The sequence below is a fragment of the Anomaloglossus baeobatrachus genome, chromosome 10 (genome assembly GCF_048569485.1).
Source record: "Anomaloglossus baeobatrachus isolate aAnoBae1 chromosome 10, aAnoBae1.hap1, whole genome shotgun sequence".
Classification (NCBI taxonomy): Eukaryota; Metazoa; Chordata; class Amphibia; order Anura; family Aromobatidae; genus Anomaloglossus; species Anomaloglossus baeobatrachus.
The window spans coordinates 52603947-52619877 of NC_134362.1; the positions used below are offsets into that span (position 1 = coordinate 52603947).

The 15931-nt window shown below is 45.9% G+C and overlaps 1 protein-coding gene across 1 annotated transcript in view; it reads right to left on the bottom strand.

The window, feature by feature from the left end:
- Positions 1–3807: 3807 nt before the first annotated feature.
- LOC142254794 (kelch domain-containing protein 2-like) overlaps positions 3808–15931 on the bottom strand; it is a 32138-nt gene continuing 20014 nt past the window's right edge. Inside the window, exons 6-11 of the mRNA XM_075326096.1 lie at positions 14031–14218; positions 13514–13710; positions 7780–7871; positions 5847–5901; positions 4277–4374; positions 3808–4174 (exon numbers count right to left, since the gene is read on the bottom strand). Coding sequence (XP_075182211.1) covers positions 3969–4174; positions 4277–4374; positions 5847–5901; positions 7780–7871; positions 13514–13710; positions 14031–14218 — 836 coding nt within the window. The 3' untranslated portion in view covers positions 3808–3968. The remainder of the gene's footprint in view (positions 4175–4276; positions 4375–5846; positions 5902–7779; positions 7872–13513; positions 13711–14030; positions 14219–15931) is intronic.

Sequence of the window (15931 nt, forward strand, 5' to 3'; positions counted from 1 at the left end):
CATGACCTTGGTGAATACTCGAGGGGCCGTGGCTAACCCGAAGGGGAGAGCCACGAACTGGAAATGTTCCTCTCCGATTGCAAAACGTAGCCAACGCTGGTGTGACACATGCAGATAGGCATCTCTGATGTCGATGGATGCCAGGAAATCTCCTTGGGTCATTGAGGCAATGACTGATCGCAGAGACTCCATGCGAAAATGCCGCACCTGAACATGCTTGTTGAGAAGCTTGGAGATCCAGGATGGGCCGGAAGGAACCGTCCTTTTTGGGGACTAGGAAGAGATTTGAGTAGAAACCTCTGAACCGTTCCCTGGCGGGAACCGGTACAATTACTCCGCTGGCCTGCAAGGATGCCACGGCTTGTGAGAAGGCGGCGGCCTTGGAGCAGGGGGGAGTTGACAGAAAAAATCTGTTTGGCAGGCTGGAAGAGAATTCTATCCTGTAGCCATGGGAGATGATATCCCGCACCCACTGATCGGAGACGTGTTGAAACCACACGTCGCCAAAGTGTGAGAGCCTGCCACCGACCAAGGACGTTTCTGGCGCGGCCAGATAGTCAAGAGGAGGCTGCCTTGGTGGCAGCAGCTCCAGCGGTCTTCTGGGGACGCGGCTTCGTGCGCCAGTTGGGCTTCTGGTCCTTGGCTGAGTTAGTGGACGAGGCCGAGGGCTTAGAGGACGACCAGTTGGAGGAACGAAAGGAACGAAACCTCGACTGGTTCCTGCCCTGGACAGGTTTCCTGGCTTTAGTCTGTGGCAAGGAAGTACTCTTCCCGCCCGTAGCCTCCTTAATAATCTCGTCCAATTGTTCACCGAATAGCCTGGACCCAGCAAATGGGAGCCCAGCAAGGAACTTCTTTGAAGAAGCGTCTGCCTTCCACTCCCGGAGCCACAAGATCCTGCGGATAGCGAGGGAATTAGCCGAAGCCACCGCAGTGCGGTGAGAAGCCTCCAGCATGGCAGACATGGCGTAGGATTAAAAGGCCGAAGCCTGAGAAGTTAAGGCAACCATTTCAGGCATGGAGTCCCTGGTGAGGGAATGCATCTCCTCCAGAGAAGCAGAGATGGCTTTGAGAGCCCATACTGCTGCAAAAGATGGGGAGAACGAGGCCCCTGCCGCCTCATATACAGATTTGGCCAAAAGGTCAACCTGGCGGTCAGTGGGATCCTTAAGTGAGGTGCCGTCGGCCACTGATACAACTGTCCGGGCTGAGATTCTAGACACCAGAGGGTCTACCTTTGGAGAGTGAGCCCACTCCTTGACCACCTCAGGTGGAAAAGGAAAACGGTCATCAGAACCACGCTTTGGGAAGCGTTTGTCAGGACAGGCCCTGGGCTTGGCCACAGTGGCCTGAAAACTGGAGTGGTTAAAGAACACACTCCTTGTTCTCTTAGGCAAGGTAAACTGGTGCTTTTCTGCCAGAGAGGGTTGCTCCTCTGATACTGGCGGATTGAGGTCCAGTACAGAATTAATGGACGCAATCAAATCACTAACATCTGCTTCACCCTTGGTCAGATCAATGGGGCACATGGAGGTAGCGTCCGAGCCCCATGTAAAGGCATCGTCCTCGTCCTGCGAGTCAGCTCTGGAATCAGAGCCGCGGGACGAGGAAGGCGAGGGGACCCTGCGTCTCCTTTTAGGAGGACGGGGTCTGGGAGCAGGTGAAGAATCCTCTGTGAGCTCTGCAGAGCGAGCCGTAGCAGCAGAGGCACCCTGAGAAGGGGGCTGATGCATGCTCAGCAGAGTCCGGGACAACTCTCCCATGGAGTCGGCAAAAGACTGGAAGATAGACTTAGAGAAGGATTCTACCCAAGCCGGGGGATCAGCCACCGGAGCCGGAGCAGCCGGAGGGACCACTGGGGAGACTCCAGGCTGAGGCCCCGTCATGTTAGAGCAGGCATCACAATGTGGATATGTGCTCGGTTCAGGCAGTACGAGCTTACATGCAGTGCATATGGAGTACAGCCTTGCAGTCTTGCTCCTAGTGTGAGACATGCTGCTGAGGTGGGGGCTCTGAGCCAGAATGACCCCCAGAGAGTGTATAAGAAAGGTCCACAACCGGAGGTTGTGGCTTACCAGCCCGTTTGTGTGCCCTCCGGATCCCACAGCTCGGACCCCCAGACAAATTAGCAGAGATGCTGCAGCCAGCGCCGACCAGTCTGCAGAACGCTGAGAAAATGGCGCCGGAGCGAGTATAGGGGGCAGGGCCTAGCCAAAGAGCGGGATCCGGAGGGCCAAGGAGATATACAGGGGAGGGAAACATCTTCTCAGAGAGGAGTGTCCTCCCCTATGGCGAACGGCCGGTGGGCGGAGCCGCACTGTCCCTCTGCATGACTGACATGCAGGGGCAGTGAAAACGAAAGTAGGCCGCAGGCGAAGCCGGGGCCTACATTTTTCAATGCGGCCGGCGAGCAGGCACCCTCGGCGCGGTTCTCAGGTGAAAACCAGAGAACCGGACGGAAATCACAGCAAAGTTAAATAACACACTCTCCCCACAATAAAAGTACAAGGGACCCCCTAATAACGTCTCAAATACTTAGCTTATGAGACGCAGGGCCAGGTCCCTGAGGGATGAGTGCTCCGTCCGGCAGGATCCTGAGAGGGCTGCGGATGGAGACCGGTCTCCTGCAAGGCAGTGAGAACAGTGTTGGCTCCCACTTCAAGCCAAAGCACGAGGGATGGTGAAGGAGCGCGGCATGTAAGGCTCCAGCCTTGTAAATCAACCTTAACAGCACCGCCGATACAATGGGGTGAGAAGGGACATGCCGGGGGTCCAGACTTGGACCCGCTTTTCTTCAAACTCTTTAAAATCAAAAATCAGATGAGAATGCATGTGTGGATGTGTGCCTCCTGAACACAAAGCATTGAACTGGCTATATTTGGTTATCCAGGGGGTGTATATGCTAGGAGGGAGGAGCTACACTTTTTAGTGTAGTACTTTGTGTGTCCTCCGGAGGCAGAAGCTATACACCCATGGTCTGGGTCTCCCATAAGGAACGATGAAGAAACAAACGTTTATACTCACCTTTCCTCACTCCACGCATCGCTCGTTTTCCTGTCTGTGCCAGCAGCAGCGCCGCTGACCTGTGTGGAGACGTGCGCACAGTGATGACGTTATAGCTGTGCGCACCGCTCTCCACACACATCGAGCCACTCAGCGGGCCGACAGACGGGAGGACATTGCGATGCTGCAGGGAACGGTGACCGGTGAGTATACTTATCACTGCCACCCCACGCTGATAAATGATACACGAGGGGCAGTGAATATGGCCATACATGATCACTTCAGACTGTAGTTGCCAGGGATGATCATGCGGTCCAGCTGTTAATTATGCGCTTACCCCCAACCCATCATCCCGCCCACCTCTCAGCGACTGAGAGATGATGGCATCGGGATGCAGTGCATATGAAATGAGACTAATGAGCGGGCCCACGTGGTCACGGTAGGCCCTGCTCCTGCCTGCTCCTGCCTCCGATCACCCGCTCCACCCCCACGCCACCCTTCCCCACAGCCATCGAACTATAAGACGCACTCCCCCACTTTCCCCCAAAATTTTTGGAGAAAAAAGGTGCGTCTTATAGTCCGAAAAATATGGTAAATGGAAATTGGCCGCATTGTGAAGAGGTATAATATAATCAGCTAGAATCTAACAAATATTCTGGTCAATGAATAAAAGTTAAACATTGTATCAGGTCAATGACATCGCGATCTTTGATACCAAGACATTATAAAAAAGACACGTATAATATAGTATAAAAGAAAGAAAAAGGTATAATAATAAAGTTCAGCTTTACTTTATAAAGCAATCTTCATATACAAATGCTGACGAAAACGTATTACACATCGCAACAACCAAAAAACATACATTTATTAAAACTATTTACAAATCATCAAACATTATATACATACGCTTAAAAGAGAACATAGTAAAGGCATTGTTATTTTTAAAAGGAAAGCCATATAAAAAGTTAATCATCAATGATATCCGATATCTGCAGCCTGACGGTGTCATTGTAGAACTGGCCGTTATTGTCCCCTCCTCCAAAAATGAGTATTTCACCAGGGGGGCGATCCTCGCCGTCATCTTTCCCTCCAGGGAGGGACAGCATAGAAGAGCCAGCACGGGGAGAACTTGGCAATGAATCATGGACCAACGTAGTCCAAGTCCGTGTCACTGTAAAGTGAAAAAGGAACGTTCCCAATTAATATAAAACACATATGATTGATCGTTAGCATCGCAAGAGACATTTTCCATAAATCCTTGTTTATACATTACCGGTGTTAAATATCCAAGTATCGTTAAGAGCCTGATTTCCATCATAGCCACCATGAATTAGGAAATGGGAATTGGATACACAGGCAGCAGAATGCCAGCTAAGAGGAAAAGGAAAATAATAATGGAACAAGATCAGTACATTCATGTAAAGGACTAGGGGAAACTATATGCAACTGGGTAAGGAATTGGCTAAAAGATAGGAAACAAAGAGTAGTCATAAATGGCACATTCTCTAAATGGGCTATAGTCAGCAGTGGGGAGCGCAGGGATCTGTGCTTGGACCGATTCTTTTTAATCTCTTTATTAATGACCTTGTGGATGGGATTGATAGTAAAGTGTCAGTCTTTGCTGATGATACCAAACTATGTAGGATATTAAAAACTGACCTTGATAGTACAATATTACAAAAAAATCTGGATAAGATGTCAGAATGGGCAGATACTTGGCAAATGAGATTTAATGTTGATAAATATAGAGTAATGCACCTAGGACGGAGTAATCCTATAACTGCGTATACATTAAATGGAAGTAACCTCCGGACTACAGAACAGGAGAAGGACTTGGGTATTCTCATTACAAATAAGCTGAGCAGCAGCACTCAATGTCAGGCAACAGCTGCAAAAGCAAACAAGATTCTAGGGTGTATAAAAAGAGAGATTAGATCCCGTGATCCCAACGTATTGTTACCCCTCTATAAATCACTTGTAAGGCCACATCTGGAATATGGGATCCAGTTTTGGGCTCCACATTTTAAAAAGGACATTCAGATGTTAAAGTCAGTTCAAAGGCGGCAACTAGATTATTATTAGGAATGGAGGCCGCCCGTATGATGAGAGGATGGAAAAGTTAGATATGTTTAGCTTAGAAAAAAGACGTCTCAGAGGAGATCTCATTTATATGTATAAATACATGTGTGGTCAATATAAAGGACTGGCACATGACTTATTTCTTCCAAAGACAATACTAAGGACCAGGGGGCACTCACTGCGAGTGGAAGAAAAGCGATTCCGACAGCTAAATAGGAAAGGGTTCTTTACAGTTAGAGCAGTCAGACTGTGGAATGCCGACCACAAGAGGTAGTAATGGCAGATACTATAACAGCTTTTATATCAGGGCTGGATGATTTCCTCAGTACACAACATTGTCGGTTATAAATGACTTAGGGACAAAATGTATAATTGGTGAAGGAAGGGTGAACTAGATGGACCGAGGGCTTTTTTCAACCTATGTACCTATGTAACTATATGTAACATTGCTCTGCGGTACAAAAATGGTACCAAAATACTCCCCTAAAATCTCACAAGATGAATGCTCAAACCCAACACTCCTGTCCACAAGGAGAAACTTTACCCCATTACTTTACCCTGTAATGATAATCTCCTGCTGATTAAATAGTGATTTTATCAAAGCTACACTAAGCAGCCCAGTAAGTGACACATCGCTGGAATCAGGATCTCTGCCCCTACGTTATGCTGCTCTCGGATTAGGTGGCAAAAACCTGGTGACAGATTCCCTTTAAGTAACCAGACAATTTGAGCCAGTAAATGTTAGCAATTCCACATTCACTTACGAACGGGGTGTGGGGGAGCTCCCCTCAACTTCAACTCGTGAAAACTCCATGAGTCCTGGTAGCAAAATAAAAAAAGAGAATTATGAAATGGTAAAATTAACGAATTTTGCTTTACATGTTAAGATGTAAATTTAGGTCTCTCGCTAACTATTTTTGTACACTGTGACATGAAAGTCATCCAACCCAAATCAGCCGCTTTAATTATGACATTTTACAAAAGTAATGATGCGAATTATTATGACTATTTCATCATATGAATATTTAAAGAACCACAAGGAAATTGAAGCGTTTCTTCTGCTTAGACATAACGTGAACGCTGCAGACGAACAGCACCTGCTGATTGACTGCAGCTATGATAAAAGGATGAGTGGCAAGAGTATAATCTCATCACCCCCCCTTCACCTTCCTTGGCCAATTAATAAGGGGTTGACGAAAAGCACTGTACTCGAGGTGTGAAAACTAAGAGAAATAGGCGATTTGTCAGCACGCTCGGTCTCAGACACACATTCCCATGCATTATTGGGGTGTGATCAAAGACCATCACACCCCATGTTTGCCATGTGATATATTATGGAACAATTGCAAACTATGAGTGCCGTGGTTTTCTACTAGGACGGCCATCCCTACCACTAAAGCACCACCAAAAGCCAAGCATGCCAGCCATATTGACAATTGATGAGGGGTTGTCCAATAGATGACAATCCCTTTAAAAGGGAACCTGTCACCAGATTTGGGGCCTATAAACTGTGGCCACCACCAGTTGGCTCTTATATACAGTATTGTAACATGCTGTATATAAGAGCCCAGGCCGCTGTGTAGAACGTAAAAATGACTTTATAATACTCACCTAAAACGGTCAGTACGGTGCAGACTGGTCGGATGGGGGGTCTCCATTCTCCGCGTGCGACACCTCCTCTTTTGGCCATCTTTGTCCTCCTTCTGAAGCCGGGGTGCATGATGCGTCCTACGTCATCCACTCTAAGCCGGCATTGAGGTCCTGCGCAGGCACACTACAATACTTTAATCTGCCCTGCTCAGGACAGATCAAGGTGCACCTGAGCTGGACCTCAATGCCGGCGCATGTGCATGATGTAGGACTCGTCATGCCCGCCGCCTTCAGAAGAAAGAATAAAGATGGCCGAAAGAGGAGGCACCGGTACCGGAGAACGAACGGAGACATCCATCCGACTAGTCTGCACCGCACCTTATGTGAGTATTATAAAGTGATTTTTACGTTCTACACAGCGGCCTGGGCTCTTATATATAGTATTCTAACATGCTGTATATAAAAGCCCACTGGTGGTGGCCGCAGCTTATAGTCGCCAAATCTGGTGACAGGTTCCCTTTAACGTACTATCAATATTTTTTAAAAGATATTGATTCTGATGCAACATCATCAGTGGTTGTTAACGTGGTCTTCATGAGTGGCCGTGGAGAAGTTGGTGGCTCCTGATTCATGAAAGGGTGCACACCATAAAACGAGCATCTGATGAATGGCGTACTCATGTATGCGCTATCCCAAAATCTCACTCCCGTCCGGTGTGAGATTTCTGGAGTAGAGAACACCATTAATCTAATACATGACAAGCTGTGGCTTCCCTTCCCGGCGCTGCCATCCCGCCCAGTTTTGTCGGACCTGGAAGAAACGGCCATGAATACCGCAATATTGAGTTGGACCTAAATTTTACGATTTTTCAAAGCTTTTATGTCAGAATTCTGGCGTGAAAGCTTTGATAATTTGGACCCATTGTAATATATATATATATATATATATTATATATATATATATATATATATATATATATATATATATATATATATATATATATATATATATATATATATATATATATATATATATATATATATATATATATATATATATACACACCAAAAAACAAAACAATATTTTGTCATTAATGCAAACACTCACCGAGATCAAGAATATAGAGGTCATTGTAAAGATATGGTATGTCCCAACCAGCGAAAATATACAGATTTCTGTCCAGAAGGCAGGCCGAATGTCTAAACAGAAGGCAGTACATTATACGCATCTTATTAGTAGGTACAAACTGCTTAAGTGATGTTCATGGTTCATAACACACATGGGGGAGTATTCCTCGAGATCAGACATCTGCCACTTTACAAGCATTTGTAGTTCCAAAAATTAAAACAAAAATGTGAAAAGCCCCCCGCTTAAGTAGCCAGTTTTAAATGACTCACAAAAGGACTAAAGAAATAAACCACAGCAATAACCAAACAGTATAAAAAGCAAAAACACCTATTCTGCATAAATATTAAAGGGGTTATCTATTTCTGGACAAACCTTGTAAATCCTAATGAGGCCCAGATAAAATAAAGTAAAAATAACACACACCTCTCCCGAGCTAGTACAGTTCCAACTGAGGGATAGTAGTCTCCCCAGCCTGAGAATACCAACCCCCAGCTGTCAGTCGGCTTTATTATGGCTGGGTATCAAAATTGAAAATTGGGGGAACCGCACGCGTTTTTTTAAAATTTTATTTGTTTAAATAATTTAAAAAAAGCAACATGCGGTTCTTCTTATTTTGATAAGCACATGGCTGGGGGCTGCAGCCTGTAGCTGTACGCTTTATCTGTGCTGGGTATCATAATATGGGGGACCCCATACCAATTTTTTATTTATTTTTACACCACTATACAGACACAGACAGAGTGTGTGATTCCAACCAATCACAGACACTGTCATACAGGGTGGGGGCGCAGTCTGACTGCAACCAATTAGGATTGCTTGTGGGTGGTGAAAGCAGTGAATATGCATAATAGTAATGAGCGGCCCCGGAAGCAGTGTTACAGCCGAGTGTTAGGGGTGCTTCACACACAGCGAGCTCGCTGCCGAGATCGCTGCTGAGTCACGCTTTTTGTGACGCAGCAGTGACCTCATTAGCGATCTCGCTGTGTGTGACACTGAGCAGCGATCTGGCCCCTGCTGCGAGATCGCTGCTCGTTACACACAGCCCTGGTTCGTTTTCTTCAAAGCCGCTCTCCTGCTGTGACACACAGATCGCTGTGTGTGACAGCGAGAGAGCGACAAATGAAGCGAGCAGGGAGCAGGAGCCGGCGTCTGACAGCTGAGGTAAGCTGTATCCAAGATAAACATCGGGTAACCAAGGTGGTTACCCGATATTTACCTTAGTTACCAGCCTCCGCAGCTCTCACGCTGCCTGTGCTGCCGGCTCCGGCTCTCTGCACATGTAGCTGCTGTACACATCGGGTTAATTAACCCGATGTGTACAGCAGCTAGGAGAGCAAGGAGCCAGCGCTCAGTGTGCGCGGCTCCCTGCTCTCTGCACACAGCGCTGGTAACTAATGTAAACATCGGGTAACCATACCCGATGTTTACCTTAGTTACCAGTCTCCGCAGCTTCCAGTCGGCGGCTCCGTGCAAGCGCAGCGTCGCTTGCACGTCGCTGCTGGCTGGGGGCTGTTCAGTGGTCGCTGGTGAGATCTGCCTGTTTGACAGCTCACCAGCGACCATGTAGCGATGCAGCAGCGATCCTGACCAGGTCAGATCGCTGGTCGGATCGCTGCTGCATCGCTAAGTGTGAAGGTACCCTTAGACTCGGTAAATATAACTCTCCTGCTTTATTTCCTATTTTCCATTATTTATTTTTTTTAATTATCAGGAGGGACGAATCCAAATAGTTACATGGAGTTCACTGAGAACTTCATGTTCGGGGGTCGGTGCATGGATATTGGGTATCCGGTATGGACGGCGAACTAACCGTGCGGGTTCGCCTATCATTACTTAAAGGAGATACTAGAGAATGAAGAAGGAGTTTGGACAGCCTTGTGACATTGTCTTTATGTCTGATGTTAAGCTGTCATTTTCTTAGGGTATATCTTCTGTATTATTGCTACTTTTTGGTGTTATTATAATACAATATTATAGTCACACATTGTGATTCTTCTGGAGTTGTGTATTTACAGTACAGACCAAAAGTTTGGACACACCTTCTCATTCAAAAAGTTTTCTTTATTTTCAGGACACTGAAAATTGTAGATTTACAGTTAGGTCCAGAAATATTTGGACAGTGACACAATTTTCGCGAGTTGGGCTCTGCATGCCACCACATTGGATTTGAAATTAAACCTCTACAACAGAATTCAAGTGCAGATTGTAACGTTTAATTTGAAGGTTTGAACAAAAATATCTGATAGAAATTGTAGGAATTGTACACATTTCTTTACAAACACTCCACATTTTAGGAGGTCAAAAGTAATTGGACAAATAAACCAAACCCAAACAAAATATTTTTATTTTCAATATTTTGTTGCGAATCCTTTGGAGGCAATCACTGCCTTAAGTCTGGAACCCATGGACATCACCAAACGCTGGGTTTCCTCCTTCTTAATGCTTTGCCAGGCCTTTACAGCCGCAGCCTTCAGGTCTTGCTTGTTTGTGGGTCTTTCCGTCTTAAGTCTGGATTTGAGCAAGTGAAATGCATGCTCAATTGGGTTAAGATCTGGTGATTGACTTGGCCATTGCAGAATGTTCCACTTTTTTGCACTCATGAACTCCTGGGTAGCTTTGGCTGTATGCTTGGGGTCATTGTCCATCTGTACTATGAAGCGCCGTCCGATCAACTTTGCGGCATTTGGCTGAATCTGGGCTGAAAGTATATCCCGGTACACTTCAGAATTCATCCGGCTACTCTTGTCTGCTGTTATGTCATCAATAAACACAAGTGACCCAGTGCCATTGAAAGCCATGCATGCCCATGCCATCACGTTGTCTCCACCATGTTTTACAGAGGATGTGGTGTGCCTTGGATCATGTGCCGTTCCCTTTCTTCTCCAAACTTTTTTCTTCCCATCATTCTGGTACAGGTTGATCTTTGTCTCATCTGTCCATAGAATACTTTTCCAGAACTGAGCTGGCTTCATGAGGTGTTTTTCAGCAAATTTAACTCTGGCCTGTCTATTTTTGCAATTGATGAATGGTTTGCATCTAGATATGAACCCTTTGTATTTACTTTCATGGAGTCTTCTCTTTACTGTTGACTTAGAGACAGATACACCTACTTCACTGAGAGTGTTCTGGACTTCAGTTGATGTTGTGAACGGGTTCTTCTTCACCAAAGAAAGTATGCGGCGATCATTCACCACTGTTGTCATCCGTGGACGCCCAGGCCTTTTTGAGTTCCCAAGCTCACCAGTCAATTCCTTTTTTCTCAGAACGTACCCGACTGTTGATTTTGCTACTCCAAGCATGTCTGCTATCTCTCTGATGGATTTTTTCTTTTTTTTCAGCCTCAGGATGTTCTGCTTCACCTCAATTGAGAGTTCCTTAGACCGCATGTTGTCTGGTCACAGCAACAGCTTCCAAATGCAAAACCACACACCTGTAATCAACCCCAGACCTTTTAACTACTTCATTGATTACAGGTTAACGAGGGAGATGCCTTCAGAGTTAATTGCAGCCCTTAGAGTCCCTTGTCCAATTACTTTTGGTCCCTTGAAAAAGAGGAGGCTATGCATTACAGAGCTATGATTCCTAAACCCTTTCTCCGATTTGGATGTGAAAACTCTCATATTGCAGCTGGGAGTGTGCACTTTCAGCCCATATTATATATATAATTGTATTTCTGAACATGTTTTTGTAAACAGCTAAAATAACAAAACTTGTGTCACTGTCCAAATATTTCTGGACCTAACTGTACATTGAAGGCATCAAATTTATGTGGCATGAAATAGTTAAAAAAGTGTGAAACAACTGAAAATATGTCTTATATTCTAGGTTCTTCACAGTAGCCACCTTTTGCTTTGATTATTGCTTTGCACACTCTTGGCATTCTCTTCATGAGCTTCAAGAGGTAGTCACCGGAAATGGTTTTCCAACAGTCTTGAAGGAGTTCCCAGAGATGCTTAGCACTTGTTGGTCCTTTTGCCTTCACTCTGCGGTCCAGCTCACCCCAAACCATCTCAATTGGGTTCAGGTCTGGTGACTGTGGAGGCCAGGTCATCTGGCGTAGCACCCCATCACTCTCCTTCTTAGTAATATAGCCCTTACACAGCCTGGAGGTGTGTTTGGGGTCAATGTCCTGTTGAAAAATAAATGATGGTCCAACTAAACGCAAACCGGATGGAATAGCACGCCGCTGCAAGATGCTGTGGTAGCCATGCTGGTTCAGTATGCCTTCAATTTTGAATAAATCCCCAACAGTGTCCCCAGCAAAGCCCCCCACACCATCACACCTCCTACTCCATGCTTCACGGTGGAAACCAGGCATGTAGAGTCCATCCGTTCACAATTTCTACAAACACACGGTGGTTGGATCCAAAGATCTCAAATTTGGACTCCTCAGACCAAAGCACAGATTCCCACTGGTCTAATGTCCATTCCTTGTGTTCTTTAGCCCAAACAAGTCTCTTCTGCTTGTTGCCTGTCCTTAGCAGTGGTTTCCTAGCAGCTGTTACCATGAAGGCCTGCTGCACAAAATCTCCTCTTAATAATTGTTCTAGAGATGAGAAGGTGTGTCCAAACTTTTGGTCTGTACTGTACATCTTTTATTATTCAGTTGGCTGATGGGTGAAAGGGGTTTTTTGTCCCACATCTTGATTTGACTGTTTCTGATATATTTCAATAAAGGTTATTATTTGGGATTTTTTGCTTCCATTGGTTCTTTGGATATGAGTATGTATTGGAAGCACCCTATATCAGATTTTGGACTGCCAATTGCTTTGTTCAACTGGATATACCATATTTTTCGTTTTATAAGATGCACCCCAAATTCGAAGGAGGAAAATATGAAAAAAAATATTTTTTCTCTTAAAATGAGGGTCCGTCTTATAATCTTAATGCCTCTTATATTAGCTCACCAAGGGGGAGCAGCGATGGTGGAGCGGCTTGGGAAGGTCACAGGAGGCAGGGTAGGCAATGTTGTGGGCTCGGAGAAGGGTGTGTCGTGGGTCAAGATGGTCAGTGGGCGGCAGCGGATGGTTGACGATACTGTGGTCTCGTGGGGTGTTGCGGCGGCAGGCGCCATTGATCTGCGGGCTCCACTGAATCGCCGGCGGTTAACGTGATGGACTACAAGAAAATGGCTGAGGAGGCGGTGTGTCCACAGATTGGCCTCCACGGCCATTTTCTTGAAGTCCATTGCGTCAACTGCCGGCAATTCAAAGCATCCCACAGTCCACCAGCAGATCAATGGTGTCCGCTGCCGAGACACCCCACGAGCCCGCAGTATCGCCGACCCTCCACTGCCGCACACTCGCCCTCTTGAGCTGCGACACCTCCTCCTCCAAGCCGGCGGCAGATCAATGGCGCCCGCCGCCGTGACACCCCACGAGCCCGCAGTATCGCTGACCCTCCTGAGTTGCTCCACTGCAGTGACACCCCCTCCGAGCCCTTCGTATTGCCGACCCTGCGCCACCACTGTCGCCCCAGTAAGCCATATGCAGTTTGTAAGGCGCACCCCCATTTTTTTTTTAGTTTTGGGGGGAAAAAAGTGCATTGTACAAACCAGAAAATACAGCAAGTCTATGGCAAAATGACAGTCGGCCTCCGTCTCATTGAAAACAGAGAAGCGTTCTTGTATATAGGCGAGCGAGCCGAGATAGCGGCCGTACAAATGAAGCATCATTCAGTCGATGGCCATCTAATGTCTTTAATAACTTCTTACCCAGAGCGTGCAGCAGGCTTATCCCCCAGAACAATGGGCTTGTACCATATCTCATGCTGTGGATCAAAGATGTACAGAGAGTCGCTGCAACCATCTGGTTCTGGGTTGGGACGTGGGAAAACTCCTCCAAACACAAATAACTCTCCAAGAAATTGAGAGCAGGAGTGATAAGACAGAGGTGGTACTTTGCCTTTAGACTAAGGTAGAAAAAAAAATAAATAAAAATTAATGAAGTAGTAAGAATTCGTCATGAGCAAGCACTACCATGCTCGGTAAGACGCAGTCAGACGCTTGGACGGACTCAACTTGTGTGCCGAGTATAATGGACGTCAACGGGGAACTTGAGCATTTTTCCAGACCTGCCCTCATTGACTTCAACTATACTCGGTACACAAGTTGAGCCCATCCAAAAGTCCAACTGCTTCTTACCATGCACATTAGTACTCGCTCATCACTAGTAAGCATAATAAGTAGCCAAGATAACCGCTAAACTTGGTTATCAAACATGACCACTGACCTCCACACTCCTCCATCTCCATGCCACGGTATCCAAGATATGAACATCATTAAACCACTTTTGGTTTTTGGAACCTCCAAACATATATATTCGGCGGCTCTCTGGGTCGAAGACTGCAGTATGGCCCGTGCGTGCTTCCGGGCTGGAGCGGTCTGCCAATGCTTCCACAGGAGACCACGTCTTGTCCTCTAGAATGAACACCAATGCTCCAAAGTCATATACACATCAACAGCGCCATCTTAAAATTATCCAATATTCTTGCAACTGAATTTTTTCTATTGTTCCTTTCAAGGAGTAATGTCAAAAATAAAGAGAGATTATGGCCCCCATTTATCAAATGGTTTATGCCAGAGTTGAGGAGTAAATGTTTGCATAATGCAAAGAAGAGCAAAAATGTAGTGATTTCTGGTATTTTCATACCAGGGCCGAGCACGTGCGGCAGAAGCGAGGGCGTTATGTGCATGTAGCAGTGTTGTGGATATGTGTGCGCTGCAGAGTACATATACTGTGCATGTAACAGTGCTGTGTATATGTGTGCACTGCAGAGTGCATATACTGTGCATGTAACAGTGCTGTGTATATGTGTGCACTGCAGAGAGTGCATATACTGTGCATGTACCAGTGTTATGGATATATGTGTTATGCAGAGAGCGTATATACTGTGCATGTAGTAGTGTTGTGTATATGTGTGCGCTGCAGAGTGCACATATACTGTGGATCTTGCAGTGTTATGTATATGTATGTGCTGCAGAGAGTGCATATAGCAGTGTAGCTGTGTTGTGGATATGTGTGCTCTGTAGAGAGTGTTTATACTATGAATGTAGCTTGTGGTGGATATGTGATCACTGCAGAGAGTGCATATGCTGTACATATAGCAGTGTTGTGTATATGTGTGCGCTGCAGAGAGTGCATATACTGTGCATGTAGCAGTGTTGTGGATGTGTGCACTGCAGAGTGCGCATATACTGTGGATCCACCTCTCGCCACACCACCCCGCTTCTCCTCTCTGCATGTCCCTTCACTGGCTCCCAATCTTCCATCGTATCCAATTCAAACTACTAACACTGACCTACAAAGCCATCCACAAATTGTCTCCTTCATATATCTCCGAACTAATCTCTCGCTACACTCCAAAACGTAATCTCCGGTCCTCCCAAGATCTCCTTCTCTCCTCCTCTCTCATTCGCTCCTCATGCAACCGCCTCCAAGACTTCTCCCGAGCATCCCCAGTCTTCTGGAACTCGCTGCCTCAACACATCAGATTATCTACTACACTTGCAAACTTCAAACGGAACCTAAAGACTCATTTGTTCAGAAATGCCTATAACCTTCAATAACCTCACTGCCCCACCACCGTGCGGAGCTGCCGCCCAACCACCCCCACCACACCTACTGTCTCCTCCCCAAAATCCTTTAGAATGTAAGCCCGCAAGGGCAGGGCCCTCTTCCCTCTGTACTAGTCTGTCTATTGTAACTTGTATATGTGTTCAGTATGTAACCCCCTTCTCATGTACAGCACCATGGAATCAATGGTGCTCTATAAATAAATAATAATAATAATAATAATAATAATAATAATAATAATAATAATCTTGCAGTGTTATGTATATGTATGCGCTACAGAGTGTGCATATAGCAGTGTAGCTGTGTATATGTGTGTGCTGCAGAGTGCGCATATACTGTGCATGTAGCAGTGTGCATATACTCTGCATGTAGCAGTGTAGTGGATATGTAAGCACTGCAGAGTGCGCATATACTGTGGATCTTGCAGTGTTGTATATATGTATGCGCTGCAGAGTGTGCATATAGCAATGTAGCTGTGTTGTGTATATATGTGTGTACCATACTATGAAGAAAAGAAGGGAATTTTGTTTACTTACCGTAAATTCCTTTTCTTCTAG